General features: G+C 64.3%; 1 protein-coding gene across 4 annotated transcripts in view; it reads right to left on the bottom strand.

Moving 5' to 3' along the window:
* ABR (ABR activator of RhoGEF and GTPase) overlaps window positions 1-23,916 on the bottom strand; it is a 42,280-nt gene that overhangs the window by 3,036 nt on the left and 15,328 nt on the right. For 2 of the 4 annotated variants that reach the window (XM_074844970.1, XM_074844971.1), the window contains exons 3-21: window positions 18,908-19,012; window positions 18,144-18,329; window positions 17,216-17,323; window positions 16,478-16,538; window positions 13,982-14,034; window positions 13,679-13,819; window positions 13,216-13,337; window positions 12,933-13,098; window positions 12,677-12,799; window positions 12,284-12,359; window positions 12,029-12,133; window positions 11,446-11,520; window positions 11,201-11,298; window positions 10,955-11,086; window positions 3,068-3,127; window positions 2,822-2,931; window positions 2,446-2,585; window positions 1,817-1,951; window positions 1,410-1,515 (exon numbers count right to left, since the gene is read on the bottom strand). In XM_074844970.1, the coding sequence (XP_074701071.1) occupies window positions 1,410-1,515; window positions 1,817-1,951; window positions 2,446-2,585; window positions 2,822-2,931; window positions 3,068-3,127; window positions 10,955-11,086; window positions 11,201-11,298; window positions 11,446-11,520; window positions 12,029-12,133; window positions 12,284-12,359; window positions 12,677-12,799; window positions 12,933-13,098; window positions 13,216-13,337; window positions 13,679-13,819; window positions 13,982-14,034; window positions 16,478-16,538; window positions 17,216-17,323; window positions 18,144-18,329; window positions 18,908-19,012 (2,102 nt within the window). Of the gene's footprint in view, window positions 1-1,409; window positions 1,516-1,816; window positions 1,952-2,445; window positions 2,586-2,821; window positions 2,932-3,067; window positions 3,128-7,404; window positions 7,747-10,954; window positions 11,087-11,200; window positions 11,299-11,445; window positions 11,521-12,028; window positions 12,134-12,283; window positions 12,360-12,676; window positions 12,800-12,932; window positions 13,099-13,215; window positions 13,338-13,678; window positions 13,820-13,981; window positions 14,035-16,477; window positions 16,539-17,215; window positions 17,324-18,143; window positions 18,330-18,907; window positions 19,013-20,817; window positions 21,317-23,916 lie in introns of those variants that run through there. The other 2 variants (XM_074844972.1, XM_074844974.1) reach the window with 2 other exon arrangements.

Genomic DNA, 23,916 nt, shown 5'->3' with positions numbered 1-23,916 from the left:
CCCCGGCAGGGTACGGGGAGCTCCGCACCAGCCCGTGCCTCCCTGCACCCACTCCCCCCACGGCTCCCTACCCCGCCGACCCTGTGGGACCCCAGCCAGCCTGCATCAAGGGAACCAAGGCCACAACATTGCCATGTTAGGAGGCAGTTGTGCTCCCCGGCACAGGCTGCACGGTTGAGCCCTGGCCAGGGGAGCAGATGTGGGAACTGGCTGTGCCCGGTTCTCAGGATGGAAATGGATTTTTCCTTCCCCACCCCCCAGCATCAATCACTTTTTCTGTTTGGTTTTAGCCAAACCAGAAGGAAAAAAAAAAGCTTCATGATGCAAGTAACATGAGCCGTGAGCCCCAGTCCCAAACTCGCAGCCAGCTCTGGCCAGGCTCTGCATGCTGCACTGCCGCCCTGCCCACAGCCCCATGCCCTCCACGGCTTTCGGGCCCCCAGTGGGCCCCAGAACTGTTTGTCCCCAGGTTCAAATGGGCTTCATCTGGTCCAGGATAAAGCCCGGCAAACCACACATTGCTGTACTCGCCCTTGGATGAGCACCACAGGGCATCACCTGCAGCTCTGCAACACGTCCCCAGAGCTGACTGTCTCTGGGTCTTGGCCACCCACTGCAGACAAGTTACAGGGACTATTGCACCTTGTTTTGCAGGGGCTACTGCTGGACTGGTGGGAAGGGAGGCAGCCCTCAGTTTTTCCGCTAAGGGGGACACTGCACAGCTCCCACTTGATTCCCCATCCCGCGCCGAGGCCAGCTGCTCCCCACGGAGAGCTTGTCCAACCAGCTGCACACTGGCTGCAGCAGCCAAGAGCTGCATCTTGCCAGAGGACGTGGTGTGCTCCCTGCGGAGCTGACCCACATCAACGGTCATGCGCTGCACAGTCCCCACTGGCACCATGGCCCTGGGGTGCTGGGGGGTGCTCTGTGGGGCAGAACGGCTCTAGGATCCCTCCAGCATCCTACGGGGCCCGTGGAGAGGAGCTGTGGGAAGCCAACACCGCTCTCAGCCAAAGGGACTCATGGCATGCCGGGTCCCAGCCTGAACAGGCTGCAGCCTGGCCAGGACCTCGGTGAATGTGCCAGAGGCCAGGGAGACAGGGCAGGTGGGACACGCCTTGGGCTGCACCCTCTTGGAGGGGCTGGGAGAAGAAAGGGCCACTCTGGCACCTGCCCAACACTGAGCCGCTGTTGCTGGCGCCAGCTGCCGCCCACAGCCCTGCTCTGCACCAGTACAGCACCATCTGCCTCCAGTTCAGCCCATGGCCACGCAGGCACCCCAGGGATCAGACAGCAGCTCTTAACTCTGCTCACGTCCAAACCCCTCAGCAAAGCAGCAAGACAGACCTGTCCTGCACCTCCCGCCTGTGCCGAGCAGTCCCTCAGGAGCCGCAAAGCTGAGCCGTTACCTTTTCAAGTGCTCCAGCAGGAAGAGGAAGGTGATGAGGTTGGGGTCAGGCAGCGAGCGGAGAAGGTGCATCATGCAGTTCTCCTTGGCAGCAGGATCTGAGAGGGCTGGAAAGGAAGGAGAGGACTCAGGGCAGGAGCTGGTGACATTTTGTGCAGCCAGAGGACCCACCGTGGCCAGATGCCTCCCAGCGGCCAGTGCATGAGTGGCTGGCCAAGCCCTGCAGGGCTCTGCCTGCACCCTGGGGAGCAGCACCACGAGCCCCGAGCCAGCCTGGAGCTGGCAAGGATAGCCAGGACCAAGCGGGCCGAGCTGCGAGGGACCCTCAGGAGTCTCCCATCCCAGAGCAGGCAATGCCAAACACAGCCACGCTTGGGCACCGACCCCTTCCCCATCCCGAGCCCTTACCGATCCCCTCCATGAAGGCGGGGTAGAGTCTGTCAGTGAGGAGGGGCTCGGGCAGCTCACGGAAGTACAGCTTCAGCGTGCCAGCGATGGCATTGATGTCCATGTCACTCAGCATGACCAGGATGTCCTTGTTATCTGTCCAGAGAGCACCCACATGTGACACCTCCTGCATCTCCTTCCCCTCTGGGTCTCAACCCCCTGTGTCACCCAGGCAGGCTGCCAGCTGGAGGGCAGGATCAGCACCACTGGGTCCACAGCCCTGTTTAGCCAGGCTGGGGCTGGGAAGAGCCGAGAGGTTCCCTCCTGGCCGGGCAATGGGATGCGGAACAATTTGCAAATCCATTTGCAACGTTGCCCTGACTCAGTGTCTCCCAGGAGCCAGCCAGGCAGGGCGGCAGCTCAGAGACACCAAAGCACAAACAAGGCCAGGACCTCTGGGCATTTGCTTTCCTGGCTACACCCTCCTCCTCACCCCCAGCCCCTTCCTGGGCACACCAGAGCATTTTGCACACCTGCAGTGCAATAACCAGACCCTGGGCTTGCAGGGCAGGGACTGGGGAGGTCTTGGTGCCTGTGAACCCTCCCAGAGGAACATGAGGTGAAGGGCAGCCATCCCTCAGGACACTCACTTGCATCGAAGACAGCTTTCAATGCCTGGATGTCAGTGGCGACGCCAGAGATCCTGTAGATGCCAACCTCTTCGATGCCTCTCTTCTCCACCTCCTCGATGCACTGGCGCACGATGTAAGGCACCTTGGAGCGCTCGCGCCTGCCTCGGAAAGTGGAACCATAAACAAAGATTTCTGAGGGACCCCGCAGTGGCCAGCCCAGCCCTGCAAACCCTGGGCCAGGATGGGTGGGAAGGATGGAGCTGGTGAAGGAACAGGCAAGTCCCCAGCAGAGAGCAAAATCCGAGCTCTCTGCTGCTGGTGGGAGCGAGGGGACATGGTGCAACCCCACACGCACAGGGACTGGAGCAGATCAGCCCCCCAGCCCTGCACGTACTTTGTCACGACGCTGATTTTGACCCCAAAGACGCCAGTCTGCTTTTTGGATGGGGTCCTCTTCAGGCTCATGTCTCGGCTCGTGAACTTCATGGAGAACTCCACCTTGATCTGCAGGAGACAGGGGGTGAGTCCCAGCAGCCCAGCCCGGGCCCGTCACCTCCGTGTTGCATGAAGGCACCGCACAGCCCCAGGGAAGGGGCTGCAATCAGAGTGAGGGGCTGTGGGTCCCCATGGCCCTGCTTACCCCGTTCATCTCAATCACGTCCATGTGCCAGTTCTTTGTCTGCACGGCCTGTGGGTCCAGCTGTGAGGAGAGATGCTGTGTGAGCTCCATCCATGGGGACACAGCCCCATGCCAGACCTGCTGCCACCTCTGAAGCCCCCAACCCACAGATGATGTGGGGCATGGGACATGCTCTTCCCTGGCAACGTGCTGCCCACGGCAGGAGGATGGAGAGGGGAAGGTCTGGGGTCCCTCTGGCCGTGCCCTGAAGCCAGGTGGGCTCAGCCTCCTGCCCTGTCCCCTCTGAGCCCCTGCGAGGCAGTGCTTTAACCCACACCCGAGCAGCAAGAAATTTCCAAGAAATTAGGACTATTTCTGGCGGCAGATTGATGAAACAGAACTAGGGCAGCGTTTTCCACGCAGAAAAACAACATCTCCCCATAGCCAAGGCTATTTATAACCCCTGGGAATGACAGGCTCCGCTATTTCTGGCTTTGGGGCTAGCAGGGGACTTGATGATGCTGCCCCAGTGCCCGGCTGTCCTGACGAGGTGCTGGCATTCCCAAGGCCTCGGCACGTGCTGCAGTGGGTGCCGGGCCCCGGGGATGGGCAGAGGCGGGTGCAGTTGCCTTTTTGGGGCTTTTCGATCCCCAGCTGGTGGTATCGATCCGGCCCCATCGATCCCTGTAATGCACAAGGCGGGCAGCGGGGCAGAGCCTCGCACTAATGTCCCCTCGGGGAAGGGGATGGGATGTGGGAGCTGGCGGGGGCTCCCAGGACCACGTGCACGCAGCTGCCGGGCAAGGCTTGCACCAAGCGTGCGGGGTCACTGCACAAGGACACGGGAGTTTCCTACAGCTGCTGGGTTGGGAGATGCTCTGGGTGAATGCAAAGATGTCCAGAGCCGCTCCTCCAGCCACAGAGCTGCCGTTCCCCTGCCCCAGCCTCTGGCTGCCTGTGAAGCCACCGCACATCATGACGGGGGGACCTGGGGTCCCTCATGTCCCTTCTTGCACACCAAGACCCCATGCTCCCAAGGACAGGCTCGAGCTGCCCTGGCTCTTGGCACAGACGCAGCACCATGGCATCGTCCCACGCCCAGCCCGGTGCCACAGTGAGCCCAAGCAGCTCCTCGGCACCGCGGTGCCACAGAGAATGCTGCGGTCTCCAGCACGGCCCAGGAATGGCTCCTGACCCGGTGCACGGGAAAGCCTGGTGAGTGCCACGCTGCCTCCTCCCCACCAGCCCTGTGGCTGCTGGGAATGGCGGTGGGGGGAGCGGGAGGAGGAGGAGGAAGGCTGCAGCTGCCCTGGGCTCCCGTGGGGCCCTGCAGCAGGTTTGGACACCAGGAGGCTGCAGCCAGACCACCAACCCCAGCCCTGCCTCGCCAACTCCCCCGTGTTCCCCCCTCAGTGCTGCCGTGCACCCACCACAGCCAACACCAACCCAACGCTGCCTGTCCCACGAGGCTTTCATCCCTTTTCCCCACACAGGCCGCTCATGGCAGCGTCCAACCCTGAGAGCCCCAGGCAGCAGCAACAAAGCTCTTCACCCCCCAGCCAGGTTGGGAGCTGTGGGCCTCCTCGCTCTGCAGCACAAATTTAATTGCAACCACCAAATACGCCTTCCCCATCCCCCGGGTCCCCCCCAGCTCCGACAGCCCTGGTAGCTCACATCTGGAAAGGCTTTAGCGGGGCTCTGAAGCAAGCTTTAATAAAAGCCAGGTTGGCTGCCGCTAGTGCTGTGGACCTTACCCTGAGCACACTGCCTTCCTGTGAAGCCGCCTGCCCCCAGTCAGGCAGAATTGTCCCCATCCAGCCCCCTGCATCAGCTGGCATGGTCCCGAATTTGGGCTAATTCAGCTGGCACCACTGGCCCAAGCTCCCTTGGAGCTGGGGCAGGTCCCCATGCCCTCATGGTGCCTGGCCCCAGCACTCCTCCAGCCCTGCCCGCTGGCACCCCGCGCAGCAGGCAGCACTGCCACGCTGCTGGCTCCCGCAGGAAGCAAAGCCACGGCCGATGCTTCGTCTCCAGGCGTGGGAGGATGGACGGGAGCATCCACCCACAGAGCCAGAGGCAGCTCCTGCCCACACAGTGCTGGCAAACACCCCATCTCAGCTGCCACCACCATCTCTTTCTCCTCCAAAGGGAGCTGCTTTGCTCCAGCAAGACGTGGGGACGTTCCAGGCTGGTGGGGAACTGCTGGCCTGGGAGCCCTGGGGAACAGCCTCTGTGCCAGCGCAGTGCACGGTGGCACAAGTGACATGCTGCTGTCCCAGATGTCAGCTCCTCTTTGGCAGATTGACCAGCTTCAAACACCAGCCTGTCCCTGGGGAAACTGCTCAGCCAGGTCACCAGCACCTCTCCAAGCTGCTCCCTCCTGCATCTCGGGGGACTCTCAGCAGTGGGGGTATCCGTGCCCAGGCCAGCATCCGCTGCGGTGCCACTCTCATCCATAGCGAGGTGAAACACCCCCTGCAACGGCCCACAGGGACGTGCCATCATCCTGTTTCCCAAATTATCTGAAGGTGGTTGCTTGTAGGACAAGACCCCAGGTTGTGGAGGAAAAGGCAGCAGTGTGGCAGGCGATGAGCATCCCGGCAGCTCTGCAGCTCTTTGTGCGTCCTGGGGAGGCTCCGGTGGCAGAGGGACCCCCCAGTCCTGCTGGTGCTTGCCCCCCGCAGCCCCTGCCTGCTGCTCGTCTCGTGCACGGGGTGACTCTGGACTTGAGGGGACAAGGCCACATCCTGGGATTTTGTCCTCAAGATGCCTCCAGGCCATGCACTGTGGATACAGCTCCTGTGCAGGCAGCAGCAGCCAAGACAGACCCAGGCAGCGCTGGGTCTCCGGGGCTCCCAGGTGAGGAGCTGGGATGGCCCCAAACCCTCATGGTGGCTCCCCAGGGCCCCGAGCACCAGGATGCTGTGTCAGGGCAGGGGCTGCCAGGCTGGGCATGTCCCTTCCCCACGCCTCACGCCCATGAGGTCACCAACCATCAGCCCAGGGTGAAGCCAGCGGGAGCAAACCAGTGACTCAGCCAGTGAGGCCATCTCTGCCATGGCCCTGGGGAACAAGTGGCTACAACCAGGGTTGCTTCCCATCAGTGTGGCACCCGTGGACACCCCAGTCTGGCCTCCTGTGGCTGCCCCGGCTTTGGCAAGCAGGTGCCCCCACCAGACCTCCATGCCAGCAGCTCCCTCCCCAGGGAACAGGCGGTCCCTGAGCTGTTCCGTGCCGTGGGGGCAGAGCAGCCCCCACACCAGCAAATGCTGCCGACAGCAAAGCACAGCCCCAAAAAAAGCAGCGATTCACAGCCCTGTCTGAGAGTGACCCGAGAAGCAGCAGGCGCCCACAGCACGCCGGGACCATGCACAGACCCGCCGGGGCCGCATCCTGCTCCAGTGACTCCTGGTTGGCAGCAGGCCAGGAAGGGATGTGGGACTGGGAAACAAAACCCCCTCGTATTTTGATGCAGCAACAGCCGGCGGCAGCCGCCGGGCAGCCTCCCCACATGGCCCTCGCTGCCCCTTAATCCCCTCTGCGGGAGCAGCGGCGGCGGCACAGAATCGAGGTTAATGCCGCTGCGTCACAGGCAGCCCCGCTGCTGCGCCGGCAGCCCCACCGCTGAGCAAACCTCGGCCCCGCTGCTGCCAAACCAAACCCCCACGGGCCCAGGCAGCTCCTGCCCGCAGTTGCAGCCAAGCCCTGAGCCAGCAGCTCCCCGTGCAGGGGGACTCTGCAGAGTGAAACCCCCAGAGATCCCCATGAGATCGCGGGGGCTCTGGGACAGCCTGTGACAGTGCTGTCCCCCTCCCTTGTCACCTCCATTGCCCACCCCTGCCCTCTGTCCTCCCACAAAGATGTCCAGCACTGATTGATGTGGCTGTGACACAGCTGTGAGCTGGGGGAAGCCTGGATGGACCCAGGGTGGGGGTGTTGCAAACCAAGCAAGAGGGGGTACGCTGTGGCACCCCAAAAGCCCGGCCCTGACCAGCCCACAAGCATCGCTACCTCTGGGGCTGGGCAGGGGGGGCTCTCTGCCCTCCCTCTGCAGGACCCCCCAGTGCAAACAGCTCAGCCCACCAGCACACAGAGGGAGAGGGAAGGGGGAAAACAAGCACCCCACAGGCTGCTAACTGCTTCTAAGAGCTCCCAAAGCACTCCAACAGTCTCCCTGCTCTGTGCACGGACCCCACAAGCAATATCAGAGCCCCCCCCAGCCCCACAAAGCCACCAGCCAAAAAGCCACAGCCACCACGCACAGCAGAACCCAGTGACACGGCGAAGCCATCCCAGAGCCCCGTTTGGTGCCCACCACCCTCCTCACCAGCCGTCCCCCCCTAAAACCCGAGAGGCACCTTCTGTCGGAGCAGTTTGCTGCGCACCCTGCCCCAGAGACGGGCGCCCGTGTTGGGGGGACGCTTCCCCTCGGGCTCCTCCACGCCACGCTCCGGCTGCTCGCCCACGGGGCTGGGGCTGCCGTCCGGCTGCACCAGCACCTCCGTCATCACGATGACCGCTTCGGCTCCGGGGAGGCGAGACGAGAGGGTGGTCAAGGGTGGCCAGGGCTGGGTTAGGACAGCACCCACATCCCTTCTGCTCTGGGTGGGAGGTCAGCGGCGGCCGGGGCGGCAGGGGCTGGTGAGGGGAGCCCGGTTGGGGCAGCAGGAAGGCGAGCGGGCAGGGCTCATCTTCAGGGTGTGAGCCAGGCTGTCGAGAGGCAGCTCGGCAGCCCCAAAAGCCTCCCTCCCCCTGCGAGGAAGTGACTCAAAGGCAGCCCCCCCCCGGCGGCCCCCACGCGTTTAACTCTCGCCCTGCCGCCCGCCGCCGCTCGGGAAGGCTGGAGGCTGCCCGGCCTCCCCGCCGCCGCTATCCACCGTTATCCTTATCCTTTATCCGCTTCGCAGCGGCAGCCGCGGTCCCGGGAGGCATCACCGCTGTTGGCCGCAGCATCCCCGGCTCCACCGAGGAGCCAGGCTGGCTCTCCCGGTCTCAGCGAGAGGCACGGGGATGGGACTTTTGGGGTCTCCTCTTAGACCTAGGGACAGGCTGGGACCCCCACGTGCCCACTCAGCCTGCCCTGGCCCTCGTCAGCCCCACTGCCAGGGGGTGATGCGGTGGGGCAGGGCTGCAGGGCAGGGGGATGGGGTGCAGGCAGGGTTCTGCCCTGTGCCCCAGCCCTGGAAGGGCCCCTGCCTGCCTGCCTGCTGCTTCTCCTGACAGGCAGGGACACGGCAAGGTGCAGGATTGGGAGGGACTTGCACCGACCCCAGTCCAGCTCTCAGCAGCCCCTTGAGTCCACACAGGTCACCCTGTGGATCCCTGCAGGTTTGAGGAGCCCTGACACCACAAATCTCCACCCCTCAGAGCCTCTGCTGGCCCAGTGAGGGGGACAGATGGACAGGCAGCTATTCCCTGTGGGTACGGCAGGCACCGTGCCCATGACAACACAGGCTCTACTTCAACAGTCGCATCCCCCCTGTGCATCAAACAGGGGCTGAGGAAGGGGCTGCTCCATCCTGCCCCATCACCCTGAGACCCCCTCATGCACCCGCTGCCTGTCTCCTTGCCCACCCCAGGGCATGGGGGCCAGATCCAGCCTCTGCAATGGGGGCACAAGCACTCGCAGCCTGCTCTGCCCACCCCCAGCATCCGTCTGCCACTCCACCACAGCACCAGACACCTCTGCCAGCACCCACTGGACACAGCCCAGCTGCTGGGAGACACTGGGACAGCTCAGAGCAAGGCTGAGCCCTGCAACACCAAGGACCACACTCCCCATGGGGACACGAGCCCCCCATGGCACCTCTACCCCAATCACAGCACATCCCAGCCTTGGAAACCACACACAAAACGAGTTTAACAACAACAAAACGGGGTTGATGCCAACCAGGAGTCACAGCGGAGCTGTCCCCATGCCCAGACCCACCGTGGCCCACGCAGCACAGGGTGCCCACTCTCCACCAGCTACCGGGGACAGGGCTCGGGGTACGGGTCCAATGCTCACCATGCTGCAGACCCCTTGGGGCTCATTGCCAGGATGCTCAAGAGGAAGCTGGTGCCAGCCTCGGCCCCTTCATGGACCCAACTGCATCCTCTGTGCCGGTAGGACATGACTCCTACCCATGGCACCTTGGCAGCCTCGGGAGGCGCCCGCTGCTCCCCACAGAGGGGCTGCAGCATCCCCCTCGCATGCTGACCTGCTCCCGCCAGCCTGTGATGCTGCTAAGCTGCTTTCGTGACCAACCCACGTGCCTGGGCCATCAGATTAGAGCTGGGCAGTGGGCACAGTGCCGGCTGCGAGGGGGGGTTCAGCTATCCTGGCAGACCCCCACACACCACGGGCTTTTCCAAGCTGCTGATGCCAGTGCTCTGTGTCTCCCACTCCTGCTGCTAACTGGAACCAGCAGCAGCTCATGATGAGCCCAGGGACTGGCCGGGGTAAGGACCATCCCAGGGCAGCATCTCTGCCTGAACAGCTCAGGGCAGAGGGCAAGGGGGCAGTGCTGGGGCTTGGCCACAACCCACAGCTCCACCACCATCACTGCCTGTCCTGCCCGTAGCTGTGCTGCCCCATCTCTGCCCCGCCACCCATCCCACTCCCAGGGCAGGGGCCAAGCTGTGGCTCTGGGTGATGGCAAGACAGCCCCAGCCCTGACACCGCCCTGCCAGGTCCTCCTTGCGATAAGCAGCCCCAGGGACTCCCCTCTCTCCCTTTCTTCCCCCATGACTTTTGCACAGCAGGGACAAGCTGTGCTGTCCCCATCCCGACCCCCGCGTCTCTCAGCGTGACTCATATTTGTTGACCCAGGCTATTTCCGAGAGCACAGCTGGACTGATCCCTGTGGGGCGTCGAGCTCCTTCCCTGCCCCAGCCCTCCCGCTTGGCCCAATGCCACCCCCAGATCGCTTTTTCCCTGGGGAGAGGGCAACAAATGGGTGATTTGGGGTATGAACAAGCCTCTGGTGAAGCCAAGTCTCCATCTCCCATCCTGTGCCCAGTGCAGTGCTGTCCCCCTGCGCTGTCCCCTTCCCAGCAGCATTTCCGTGCTGCTCCCTGATCCCCCAGGACCTGCCCTCAGCCGCTTTCCCACGGAGCAGGCAGCCGTGCCGGGCCCTTTGAAGTGGCCTTGGGTCGAGGGCCATGTCCCAGGCGTGGTACTGTCCCCAGCACAGCAGGGGAAAGGAGCCCGACCAGGGGTCCCCACCAGGAAAACACAGGGGCACCCCCATCCTGTACCATCCCCCACTGCCCTGGGCATCCCTGCAGCCTGGCCAACGGGGGTGCTGGGGGGATGCAGGGTCTGGGGGCTGCCTGCCCCTCCCCATCTTCCCAGTCCTGCTCACCTGGGAGCATCTCAGGGCAGTCCAGGCCTCCATCCTCCCTGCCTGGCAACCACCAATCAGAGGCAGCTTAGCTGTTGCTCTGGAAACCCCTGTTGCCATAACAGCAGCTGATGGAGGCACAGGGGAGGCAGATGGTGGCAGAGGGGGACATCCACGGCTGTCAGGGAGGGATGGGGGGGGCTGCATGCTCAGAGGCCTCCCTGGGGGTGGGTGCCAAGCCCCTCCCTGCAGCCCCCCGGAGCCACAGAACTCAAATGCTTCCAGACCAGCTGGAGCTGGACCTGCATCTGGGGAGTGGCCGCTGGCCTTGTCACCTCCACAGGACCCCCTCTCACTTTGTCCCACCTTCTCCTGCAGCTGCCCCGAAACCATCACCCACTTCACTGCCATTCAATCCCAAGCCACAATCCCTGTACCCCACTCCCAAAAGCAGAGCTGCCTGCCCATGCTGCCAGACGTCTCCATCCCAGGCATCATGACAGGGCAACCATCCCAGCCCAGGCACCTGGCCCCAAGAGGTCCACCGTTGGGTGAGAAGATACCCAAAAGCCCCAGCACATACCTGGATCTGCCCCTTGCCCATGATCTTGTCCACGATTTCATTGTTGTCCTTGTTGAGCTTGGTCTTGTCGTAGCACTTCTCGTAGCAGAGGATGCGCAGGGACTGGGAGCCCTCCAGCTCGATCTCAAACTCCTGGGGTGTGGAGGGAGGGTGGCTCAGCCCCAGCACCCCAGAGCAGCTTTAAAACTGGGGCTGGAAGGAAAAGGGAGGGCATAGTCCTCTCCTTGTGTCCCACCCTCCTCTCACCTCGTTCCACTGCGGTTCGGTGGTGTCCCGGAAAACCCTGGTCTTGGCTTTGCTGACGAAGTAGCCGAAGGAGTCCACCTCCAACGTGCAGTAAAGGTCTGGGGGAGCAGACACCGCTCAGCGCCCCAGGAACATCCCCACTGGCTCCCAAGGGACCACTGTGGGCAGAGCGGGGCCACATGCTGGACCCCAGCTCTTCCGATCACACTGGCCCCTTCCGAGCAAGGGTGGGCTCCCGCACTTACTCGCAGACTGCTTGAAGCCCTTGGCGGAGTGGACGATGACGTGCAGGAACCCGTAGAGCCCAGGGGACTCATCGTCTGCGGCGGGGAGAGCAGAGGCTGTGTCAGGGCTCAGCTGCCACATCCTGTGCCCTGCAGCCAGCGTGCAGGCTGGCTGTCCCCGAGGCAGCCTTTGCCAGAGCGAGCACTAGGTGCCTGCGGTGACGCCCCAATGTCCCCAACCCCCCAAGGGCTGTCCCTAAGGTCTGGAAGAGGACATGTATTCCCTGCTGCTGATCATCCCTGCCGGACATCCCGAGCATTCCTGCTGCTGGACAGCCCTGGGGGAGGTTCCCAGTAGGGCTGGCTGGCTCTTGCCCTGGGGACACCATGCGGGTGCTGGAGACACCCCAAAAGCAACCCCATGTTGCAGCCGGGATTGCTCTGCCTGGGAGCCCGACTCTGCTCCGGCAGTGCCACCTGGTGGGTAGCTGTCCCCCTGCACAGCCAAGGTCCCTAGACAGGGACCCCGCTCCAACCAAGGGACCCCACAGCTCCGGCATCATCTGGAGACAAAGAGGGACCCGCCAGCCCAGCAGACACTCACCGTCCTTATTGCTGGTGACCGGGATGTTGTGGACGGTGCGTAGCTTGAAGCAGGATCCCGTGAGCACCTGCAGCTCCACTGAGCTCAGGACAAAGGCCTGGAGGTCTGGGAGAGGACAGGAGAGGATCTTCAGAGGGACGCAGCCAGCGCTGGCCATGGGGACCAGAGAGCAGCAGGATGCAATCCTGCGGGACCTCCTTGTGACCCCTGCAGTGGCCAGGAGCCCCAGGAGGGCCTCAGCAGCCCCAAACTTACCCTTTTTCTGCAGTTTCTGAATGGCTTCCCTCCACTCAGACCTCTCATAGTCAGACGACAGCAGGAAGAGGTAGCTCTGTAAAAGAGAGGGCGATGCAGCAGGCTGTGCACAGGCAGGGCTGAGCTCGGCCCCCAGCCCGCCCTTCTCTGGACATTAGGAAAAAATTTTTAGACTGGACATTAGGAAAAAATTTTTCACAGAAAGAGTGGTCAGACAGTGGAATAGGCTGCCCAGGGAGGGGGTGGAGTCCCCATCCCTGGATGTGTTTAAGGGTCGTTTGGATGAGATGTTGGGGGATGTGGTGTAGGGGAGAACTTTGCAGAGTAGGGCTGATGGTTGGACTCTATGATCCCAAGGGTCTTTTCCAACCTGAATGATTCTGTGATTCTCACCTTCCCATTGCGGTTGTGAATGCGGAAGGGGATGGCAGGCGAGTTGAGGAGCAGCCAGAATTCATTCTCAAACATCTTCTTCTTGAGGCGCTCGATGGCCCGGCTCTGCCCCTTGTTGGCTTTCTGCAGGTGGGGAGCGGACAGGAGCTTTCACAGGTGCCCCTGGCCCCCCATGTCCCATCCCTGACCCAGAGGAAGGCACCCACCCTGGCAGTAGGTCCCACACCCTCTCTGACCACCTGCACCCTCCTCTCACCTCCTTCTGCACCTCACTCTTGATGGCTGAGATCTTCATCTTCATGTCCTCCAGCTCATGGTCAGGGATGACGTGGACCTGCGGGCAGTGCTCCGACTCCTCCGGTGAGGGGAACACCAGGTCGGCCAGGGGCACGTACCACTTGCAGTCGTACTGCTGGTGCTTCCTGCAGCCAGGGCGTGGGCACTGAGTGACGCCTGACCCCCTCCCCAGCATGTCCCCTAGCCCACTGGAGGACAGGGGCGTTGTGACACATTCCCGCTGTGCCCAGCGCTTTCCTTACCCCACCGCCGTCTTCTTCAGCTTGGCGCAGAGCAGCACGTCGGTGAAGAGGAAGACATGTCGCAGCTTCCGCGAGCCCTCTGACAGCTCCACCAAGAAGCCATCCTTGACAAGTTGCCGGGTCTGCGGGGCAGCAGGGCTGGTGTGAGAGCGGGCAGGGAGCAAAGGCCAACAAACCACAGGGGACAGATGCTCCTGTCCCTCTCCATGGCTCAGCCACCAGGAGCATGGGAAGGTCCATGTCCTCTGGGTGCTATTTTGAGTCCCGTACGCTCAGCAGGGTGCCAGCAAGCAGCAAGAACCAGGAAGAGCCCTCAACTTGCACACAGGACTGCATCTAGAGGAAACCCTCCATGTCCTGGCCCAGCACCATGGACCTCCTCAGGGTGCAGCCACCAGCCAAGGGCTGGCAGAGGGCTCAGCCCTCGCCCTGTGCCCAGGCACTGCCCACCCCGCTGGCTCACCTCCCCCTTGGGGGTGGTGACCGCTGTCCTCCGGGGATCGATGTCCTCATTGATGCTGGAGAGGAAGTTCTGCGAGATGCGGAGGGCATCCTGGAGCAGCGGGTAGTCAGGGTGGTCGGCCGGGGTGTGCTTGAGGAGGTCCTGGAAGGGGACAGATGCAAGTGAGCAGCCCAAGGGCACTGCCCTGCCTGCAGCACCCACCCCAGAGACCCCCAGCAGTGCTCCCCATGGCTGCAGGTCCCCGGGAGCAACAGGGACAGAGCCCTCCCCCAGCCCCCAACCCAGGACTGGTGTCACACTCACATGCAGGACGAGGGTGCTCCGTGTCACCCGGTCAATGGGTTTGTACAGCAGCGCTGTGGGGAGAGAGGAGGCATCAGCAGCCACCCACCACTGGGACCCCAGCCCCTCTCCCACCCGCGAGAGCCAGCACTGCATCCCGTGGGGGCAAGGAAGGGAGACCAGATGCCCAGAGACCCCCGGGTGAGCATCTGGGGTCTGTTCCACGTGGAGCCAGTGACAGCTGGACCATCACGTTACTGCCAAGAGCAGCGCTGAGCCAAGGCTCAATGCCGCAGCCCCGTGCCCTGCTGTGCTGGGGGCAGGAGAAACCACGGCGGAGCCAGTGTGTGGAGCAAGGGCAGAGCCCAGTGCTGGCAGCTGCCTGATGTACACCTTGATTTCGGGGCTGCGCCCGGGGGTTTTGCCAGCAGTGCGGGTGCCTGGGGGGTCCCCGCTGGGGTGACAAGCCCAGACAACTGGCGCATGGCGCTTCCCGCATGGTGCTCTGCTCCAGCATGGCCCCGCGTCGGCAAGTTTTGTCCCTGCCAGGGACAGGGCATGATGGGGACACCAACCCAGCCACCATGTCCTCCTCCCCTCTGCCGCCACAGGTCACGGGTGACAAAGCCAGAGGGGCCGTTGTGAACACCGCTCTGTCCTGACTGCGTGATATCCCCATCATGACTGTGCCGGTGTGTCCCCCTCCCGGGTGAAGGGCCTCCCGGGCGCAGTGCGGGGACCGGCGCGGCCAGCTTGCCGTGCGGTGGCTGTGGAGCGGAAGAGCTACTCGTCACTCCCACCAGCCAGCGGCTTTTTCAGTTTCCCTTTTGGCTCAGCGGTGGGTCCCATCTCTGCCCTGCCCTCGCTGGGCTCTGCCACCTCATGGGACACCCTGTATGCCCCCACCCCAGCCAGCCCTGGGTGCAAGGGGAACCCAGGCTGCTCCAGCAGCAGCAAAACCCCCACCTACAGAGAACGCAGGGGCCAAGACATCATCCCAATGCTGCTGCTCCGTGTTCCCTCCCTGCACCCCCCCGTAACTGCACGTGAGGCTCCATCTGGAGCCGGGGGGCAGAGCTGCGCCACACACAGGGCACAGACACCCCTTTTCTCCTGCCATGCACCCTTCCAGCAGGAAACCAGCTCCGGGGGCTCTTCAGAGGCACATTTCATCCCAAGCAGCTGGACCCTCCTCCTCCTCCCCGGCTCTTTGAGCAGGCAAAGGCTGCTCCCATGTCTCCCCAGGCTGCTTACAGCCAGGCAGATGCCTCTGGGTTTTCCCTTCGCTTGGGAGCACTTCCCCAAACTGCCAGGGCCAAGCAGGGCCAGGCTTGTCGGGCCAGGAGAGAGGAGGAAAAGGTGCCACCTGCTCCCACCCCACAGGGGTTCACATCCCTCTCCAGACGGTGCTGCTTTGTGGCACCCAGTCCCGAGAGAGGGACCCCCACCCTGGCAAACAGGGGGTCTCTGCTCAGGAGACGAGGATGCAAGGCTAGACCCTGAACCAGAGGCTGCATCCCCCACCACTCCGTGCCCCCACTCCCTGTGGCTGCCAGTGAGAGCCCTGCTCCAGGATGGAGGGGGGGAGGCAGGCTGCACCCCGCTTTCCCCCACCCTAGGTCCACGGGGAGAATGGACCTTCTTGCTGCCATCACTACAGGCACATGCAAAGCACGGGAGAGCCCTGGGAGGGACTGTCCTGGCACAAGGGCTCCTCACCGGCACTTCCACTGGCTTGGGACCCACACGCAGGCAGCACGGGGCCAGGCACCAGCAGGCAGGGACATGTGGTGCCTCTCCCCCCACAGCCACAGAGAGACGGGCATTCCAGCCCCACGATGCCTCCGGCAAGCAAATGGGGACCCCTCCCTATCGCCATCCCCGCGGCACAGCCCAGGCAGAGGGGGTCCCCCCGCCTGCCCCAGCCCCTCACTGTCCCGCTGCCGGCACGAGCCCCTGCCCAGCGGGGAAGGCGAGCGCGTGGCCGCATGTGCTGGAGCCAAGATGATTCAATAGAGCCTGGAACAAAGACGCTCCCAACTTCAGGCTGCAGAGCACGATGCAGCCTCCACCCCCCAGAAAGGACAGCCAGACCCGGGACCAGCATCCCCACAGCATCGCTCCCCGCTGGCACCCGAATTCAGAGCCACCCCCCTCGCCTCACCATAGGTGCAGTTACAGCAGAGCCGGACGACGACGAGGATTTCCATGGCAGCCCCGTCTCCACGCAGCCATCTCTGCCGCTCCGTGGCAGCTCAGCCCGGCTGCGGCACGGCATCGGCCCCTCAGCATGGCTCTCGGCGCAGCCAGCGGGTGGGGAGGAGGGAGTGGGCAGGGGGTGGGGGGCTGCTGCACGCCCCCAGCATCCTAAAGAGCTGCGTGCCCCCCTCCTCACCGGCTCCGCACACGGGAACACAAAGGGCTCCGCTCGCGGGAGCCGCTCAGTAATTCATCCGCGCTGGTCCCGCACGCACACAAAAGGCTGCATCCCCCTCCCCACGCCCGCGCTTGCCGTACCCTCCATGGTGACGGACGTGTGGCTCTCCTTCGAGTCCTTGGGGCCTTTCACCTTCAGCTCCTAGGGAGGGAAAGGCCCATCAGAGCAGCCCACGAGGGGCTGGGGTGGGGGGGAAGGTCATTGCTCAAGGTCATGGGGTCCCCCCCACCCTTCCTGCACCCTGATATCTCCCCCAGCCCCAGCCTGGCCACACTAGAGGTCACAGATGGGTGCTAGGGTGGGGGTGTGGACTGTACAGGATGCTGCCCAGCAGTCAGGACATGGTGGACCCATGGGGCACCCTGGAGCAGGACACCCAGCCCCACTGCGGAGGGGCTGGAGGGAGCAGGAAGCCAGGCTGCACCCATACAGGTCCCTGTTTCTATAGGGGAGCCAGGTACAGAGATGCAGCCAGCAGGAGATGAGCCACAGGTGCCCAGCACCCAGCTCACTGGGTGGGGCGAGGAGGTACAGGCTGTACCGGCATCCCAGAAATGATGGCAGTGAGGGCTGAGCCTGACCTGAGCTTGCACAAGGCAGGGGGCAAACCCTCGCAATATTCAGAGACCACAACCCTCCAGCACAGCCACCGATGGCCCTGCCCCTGGGACAGTCCCGGAGTGTACCCAGGGCAGGGAGAGCATCTCTGCGGAGCAGACACGGTCGGCTCAGCCACGGGGGCAGCATTATCTGTCCTGTGCCGGGACAGCCCAGCTGTGGCAGCCCTGTCCCCCTGGCACAGCCCCGGCCCAGCTTACCTCCGAGATCTTTTGGAACTGGTAGTTGCTCTGGCTGCACTTCTCCGCTGTCTCCAGTGCGATTTTGTAGTTATCCACAAAGGCCTTGTAGACCCCCAGCTGGCTGGCCTGCGGGGAGTGGGGGTTAGCCAGGCACCCGGTGGGATGCTGAAGCCCTCTGTCGCACGAGGGGCCAGGCAACCACCCAGGGGACACTGTCCAGAGCTGTCCCCTCCTGGCAGGACACTCTGCCAGACCATAACCAGGTGGGGGGGCCACATGCTCGGCTCCCCAGGGAGAGCCCTCACCCAGGGCAGGATGGTGGGGCTCCTGCCCAGCCCGGTGCCCCCACAAACCTCTGAAATCCAGCAGAGAGGTAACGAGTGCCTGGACAACGGAGGCTAAAGCTACAGCCACTTCCTGGCACCCTTCAACCTGCCCTCTCCTCCTCACCTCCCCAGCATGGCCACAGCACCCATGGGCACAGCCCTTGTTCCCATTGCAAGTCCAAAGCAGCAGCAGGACCTGGAACGTGACCCTGGGGAGCCACCACCGCAGTGTCCACAGGCAGCAAAGAGGCAGCGACCTCCTGCCTATCCCCAGAGAGTCACCCCCACGCCTGGGCTCCCACCAGCCCCATGGTAGAACCACACCATGCACCTGCAGCCAAAACCCCACCATGGTTGCACCCAGGACCTGCCAGCTGTGGGCATCCCCGCTGCAGCGAGGGGCACGGGATCTGCACTAACTCCCATTCTGGGATGGGAGGACTCGGGCAGGCAGCAGCAGCTGCTGCAGGAAGGGATGCAACAAGTCCCACGGCCACCGGTGAGCACGTGGCAGGGTGTGAGCTGAGCCATGCCATGGGGCTGAGCCCCACAGCATGGTGCTCCATCTCCCTGGCCCTCCTCCTCTTCCAAGCGGAGCAAGCCCCCGGGAAGGCGCATACCAGCTTCTGGAAGAGGTGGCCCATGGTGACGTTGCTGTCCCACTGCTGCACCTTTGGGCACAGGCTGTCATAGAACTCCTTGTGGATCTCGTAGATGTCCTGGATCTTGTAGAAAATTGTCTCGATCTGCTGGAGGGTGAGGACAGGCTGCGACGTAGTGGCCGTGGCCTTCAGTGGCTTCATAGGCTGCCAAAGGAGGAGAAGGAAGAGTGTTTGAGATGAGGGCTGGGAGGGGAACACAGACGAGGGGGATCTCAGCCAACAGCGAGGACTACCCGGGATAGGTCCCAGCTGACAGCCGGACCAAGGGGCTGCTCCTGGCTCGTGCATCCCCACAGACTTCCCCATGGCGGCAGTGACCTCCATGTTGTGCAACAGCGTCTCTGCCACGAGGGCCAGTGAGTCCGCAAGAGGAAGCGGGGCTATAAATACCTCCCCGCCAGGCACACTGGCAGCAGTGCAAGGCGAGATGGGGGTGGCTGGGCCAGAGCAAGGCTGGTTCTGGTGTGGCTTCTGCACCTTTGCTCCTGCCCAGGTAACGCCCAGGCCAGGCCTGCCTGGGGGAGGCTGTCCAGGAAGAAATGACTCCATCCATCCATCCATCTGTCCACTGATCCACCCGTCCACCCATCCATCCGTCCATCCATCCACCCACCCACCCATCCATCCAATCACCCATCCATCCATCCATCCACCCACCCACCCACCCACCCCTGCTGGCAGACATCCCTGGATGGGGTGTCTGGCCCGGGGGCTGTGCTCACCAACAAGAGGGCCTCCAGCTGGTTGATGTAGATCTCCTCGCTGGCCAGGAAACCAGAGAGCACCAGCTTCCGCATCTCCAGGCCTTTGCCAGCATCTCGTTCGCCCTGTGCAACACAGCAAGGAGCCTGGCTGAGCCAGCAAGCGGCACGGGAGGAGACTCCTCATCCCACCAGCTCATCCCTGGCATCCCCGCGTGGGCATGTGTCCCCGCCAGCATCAAGGAAGCTCCATGGCAAGGGCTGGGCACGTGCCTGCTGGGCGGCACAGCCAGGCTGGAGCCAGCTGGGAAGCCACGGGCTGTACTGGCTTCGCTCCCCTCCCAGCTCCCGGCTGGCCAGGAGCCCGGCACTGCTGGCAGCACTCCAGGGTGGCGTGCGGCATGGCAGGACTCTCCCAGAGCAGAGTCCAGAGGCGCCCGGTGAAGTCATGCCCGGCAGTGGATGGTGCTGCCACATGATCAAGCACCACCCTTTTCCCTCAGCTAAGGCTTTCCCAGGAAAGTGCCACCCCAGCGGTCATTTCCTGGTGGCACCGGGGCAGGTCCCGGGCTGTGCGGGGCCCCGCTGCCGCTCCAGCAGTTGGCAGCTCAGCCCGTGCCCAGCTCTGCGGCAGAACCGACGCTCTGGTGGCACGACCCTCGTGGCAGGGAGATGGGTGATGTGTGGCTGGGCTGGGGGGGCTCTGAGACCCTCAGCGAGGCTCTGCCAGCACCCAGGCATGGGTGCCACAGCCCCTGGGCTGCCTTGAAACACCTGGTGTGCCTTGGCCTCCCCCGTTAAAAATAACACTTGGGAACCAGGCTTTGCCACACAGACAGGGACCAAGCAGAGCCACAGGGATATCGGTTGCCCCGGGCAATGAGCTGCTCAGGGTGGTTTGAGGGGGATATTGGTCCTGCCTCACCTCTGCCCATGCTGCCTGCCCCTGCCAGCCCTGGAAGCTGCAAACACCGAGAGGGGCACAGACCTGGGGTGGGCACGGCCACTAATCAGCATCTCCGTGTCCCACTCTGGCATCTGCCAGCCAGCCCTGGGAGGGCTGCTGTGCCAACTGGGGTGCCCACCCCATGGCCCCCTGCCAGGCTGCACCGGTGACCAGCTCAGCAGGGGGGTGTGGAGGGGGAGCAGTTCTGTGTGCTGGGAGCTCACAGGCTCTGTGCCACCGATTAGTCACGGGCTCTTCCTGCTTCCCTCAGCCTGGGCCCTGCGCAGGAGCTGGGGAGATAAGGGGCCCATCCGCACCCAGGGCCCGCAACGCCCCACGGGGACGATGCCAGCTGGACCCCCATGACCCAGAGAGGCAACCCTAAATCAGGGCTTGGTGGCCACCCTGTGCAGAGACCCCAGGGAGAGTGGGGCTGGAGCCCTCCTCCAGTCCTGTGCCAGCCCCCTGCAGACATCAGGGTGGGCGAGAGAAGGGTGCTGGGCTGTGCCTGCCAGCACAGGGGTCCCCTCGGTGCCACCCCCAAGCACCAGGGTTTGGGGCCATTTAGGGGTTACTGGTGGCCATGCAGTGGGGCAGTGGCAGTGTGTGGTCCAGCCCCTTCCTGAGCAGCCCGCGAAGGCTCTGCTGAGCCACACAGCCCCCCCCACAGCAGCACGCGTGGCCCCCGCTGCCCCACAGGAGGAAAGTGGGGTGCTTGCCCCACTCTGCACAAGCGACCCGCTGAGCCCTTTGCACCCGATGCCAGGCGCAGCCCTGCTCCACGCCCCCAGCCTCAGGCAGTCCTGGAGGAGCAGCGGGGCTGCAGTGATGCTCCCGCTGCCCCCCCCAGCTCTGCCCCCCACAAGCACATGCCACACCGACCCAGGAGCTGCCCCGAGACCTGGGCGTCACCAGTATCAGCAAGATGTCCCTTGTCCCCCCTACCCACCGCCCAGCATGGGAGCGGGGTGCCCCCACCGCCCACCTTCTCGCCGGCCGAGAACGGAGACCCGGGGCTGGTGGGGGTTCCCGGCTCAGAGTCATCTTCATCCTCCAGCACTTTATCCAGGTATCCTATGGCCTCCTCTTCATCCTCCATGGCTGGCCAGGCAGCGGGGGGCAGAGGGGACCCCACAAGGCTCCAGGTGAGGGGCTCACACGGCTGAGCCGGCCCAGCCTGACTCAGCCCTGGACGCCGGCCACTGCCGCGGGATGAAAGGAGCCATTATGGGATCCCCAGTGCTCCCGCCTGCCCCAGCTCGGGCCTTCGGCCCCGGCGTCCCGGCCGCAGCGTCCGGCGCTCCCAGGGCGGCTGCACAACCGCCTCTGAGCGGCGGCGGTGGTGGCGGCGGCAGCTCTGGGGTCACCAGCGGTGGGACAAGAAGGACAGCTTGGCTCTCCCCTGGCCTCCGCTCACCCCCGGGGGGGCCGCCGGTGGTGGAGGGCCGCTGCCCGCCGCCCTGCGCCCCAGCCAGCCCCGCCGCTCCGCCCTGCACGCTCGCTACAGGAAATGCATCTCTTGGCGCTGGAGGTGGGGCTGCTCCGTTCGGCGGAGTGTGGTCAAGGCTGGGGAGCGCGGCAGCCGCCATCCCCGAGCCGGTTCTCCCAACGCTGGCAGAGCTCGGCGTGTCCAGCGAGACCCGTGGGAAAGGGTCCCCTGCCCCCCGCCAGGCCCCCCGCGCCCTCGCCCGACAGAGCAGGCAGCAACGGGAGAGCACCCGTCCGCCTGCTGTGGCCCCCCGGTCCCCCCGTGTCCCAGGGGCAGGCAGAGAGTCAGACCATGGGGATTGCCACCAGCAAGAAGTGACCTTGGAGGGCAGCAGCATCACCAGGTCCCATACGGGGACCTGGTTCTGCACCCCCAGAAGGGTACCGGACCTCTCCCTGCCCCAGAGGGGACTCGGGGCAGGGTGAGGCTGCTGACGTGTGCCTTCCCGCAGCATCTGCCCCGCATCCCACGGGGATCAGCGCTGGCACCTCACCGCTGCCCCAGCCTGACCACAACCCTGAGGCGGCTGGGGAGAGGGGACACGAGCAGCAGCGTGATGCCTGTGAGGGACATCGTGGGCCCCGGCAAATGGGGCAAGAATGGGCTGGAGAAGGGGACACTAACGCAAGAGCTGTTTCAGCAGTTTCCCCCCACTCCTCGGCAGCAAAAGGGGAACCAGCAGCCGCATGTGCTCTGCCCGCAGGAGCCAGCTCTCCTCCCCGTGCCTGTCCAAGCCTGGAACAAACTCCTGCTGCAAGAAGTGGGAAGGGACACAGACACAGGGACTTTCCAGAGCCCGTGCCCAGCCCTGTGGCCATGTCACAACTCAGGCTTTGCCCACCCTTTGCTAAGAGGGGTCTGTGCCAGGGTACTGGGACCCTGCCTGCCACAGCCGGGTCCCCAGAGTGGGGAATACTCCCTGCCCAGGGGAAAGCCACCCACAGTGCCAAACCCAGCAGTGCCCGAGCAGGGGCTGAGCCACCACCCTACGCCATAACCACGGTGCTTGTGTTTCCCAGGTGGGAGAGGGAGAGACAGGCTGTGTCTGCACCCAGCAGCCGGGGGCCCCAGACATGGTCCCAGCTGCCCCAGGAGCTTGCAAGAAGAGATGCTCCACCAGAAACCTCCTCCAGCCCCCCAAAAGGCAGTGACACCAGCCCTGCCTCACCGGAGAGTGATGGGACGAGCCTGGCACCCTGTGTGACCAGCCATAGCGGGACCCACACCCATCGCGAGGTTGGACACGCAGGATTAAACACGCTGGTATTTAGGTGGTGCTCTGCTAAGCCCCCGCGCAAACAGCTCTAGATAAAGAGATGGAGACAGAGCTGGTGCTGAGCTCCAACACTTCCCAATCCTGTTAGTGCCAACCAAACCAGCTTCACCGCCCGCGTCCAGCCCCAGCATGCTCCAGCAGCCCCCAAGGGCTTTGCCAGTGTCCCCCAGGGTCTCCCCCGAGACCCGCTTGCCCAGGGCCACCCTCTGCTCTCCCTGCTGGCCCCCGGGGACGGAGCCCCATCGCCCATCCGTGGCCAAAGCCCGGCACCGGGGTGTCAGGGCTGGGGCTCGCAGGGCTGTGCCCATCTTGCTGGGGGACAGGGGGCCCTGAGCCCGGGTGGTTTGGACCCAGCTCCGGGACAGGGTCCTTCGCGCAGGGGGGTGGCAGGGGGGTGGCAGGGGGGGTGGCAGGGGAGGGTGGCAGCCTTCCCGCCCTCCCCAGGGCCTGCGCTGGGTGCCGGGAGGAGGATGCTGCGCAGCAGCGGGCCCTGCGGAGGAAGCCACACCTCTCGCCTCCTCTGCCTCAGCATCCGGGTTAAGGGCTTAACTCTTTCCACAACATAAACCTTCACGTTTCCCAGCCCGGCATCCTGCCCCGGCCAAGCCCCAGCCCGCTGCGGGACCCCGGCCGCTCCCCCAGCCTGGGCAGCGGCAGGCGGCGGGGGGGCTCCCTCCAGCCAGGGGCCAGTCGGTCGCTCCCCGCACCAGCCCCGAGCCCTGTGGCGAGGGGCCAGAGGCACCCGCTGCCCTGCCAAGAGCCCACCGCTCCAGGGCACACACTGGGGACGGCAGCCCCACCACCCCCCGGGGCTTTACAGAAACTTTTATTGCGGAAAAACATTTTTTCCCTTCGGTTTCCCGCCCCGCAGCGTTCCAAGCATCCCTCCTGTGAACCATCCGGGATAAACCCCCAGGGCTTCTCGAGGATGCTCTCGGAAGAGCGGAGAGAGAGGAGGGGTTAAATCCAAGTTCCCCAGAAGAGGAGGGGGGGACAAAGGTGTCCCTCCCCGGCCGGCGGCTCGTCCCCAAGTGCCACTAGATGGAGCCGGCAGCCCGGCGGAGCGGCTGCGCCCTGTCCCCAGGGACTCCCCGGAGTGGGGGACCCCGGGCACCCCACGCTTCCCAGCAAGCCCGGCCGGGCTCCAGACCCGCTCCCCGCTTTCCGACCAGCCTGTGCCGTCCTGGCTCTGCCACCGGCATGGCACGACGGGGCAGGGCCACACCGTGTCCCACAGACGTGGCACCCTCACCACCAGCAGCAGAACAGGGGGCTGCGCCCCGGAGCCCAGAGAGCCACGGCCAGCAGGGTTTGGGGAG

This window comes from Strix aluco, chromosome 19, assembly GCF_031877795.1.
Source record: "Strix aluco isolate bStrAlu1 chromosome 19, bStrAlu1.hap1, whole genome shotgun sequence".
Classification (NCBI taxonomy): Eukaryota; Metazoa; Chordata; class Aves; order Strigiformes; family Strigidae; genus Strix; species Strix aluco.
The sequence above is the reverse complement of the archived record's forward strand: the minus strand, read 5'-3'. Positions and strand labels throughout refer to the sequence as shown.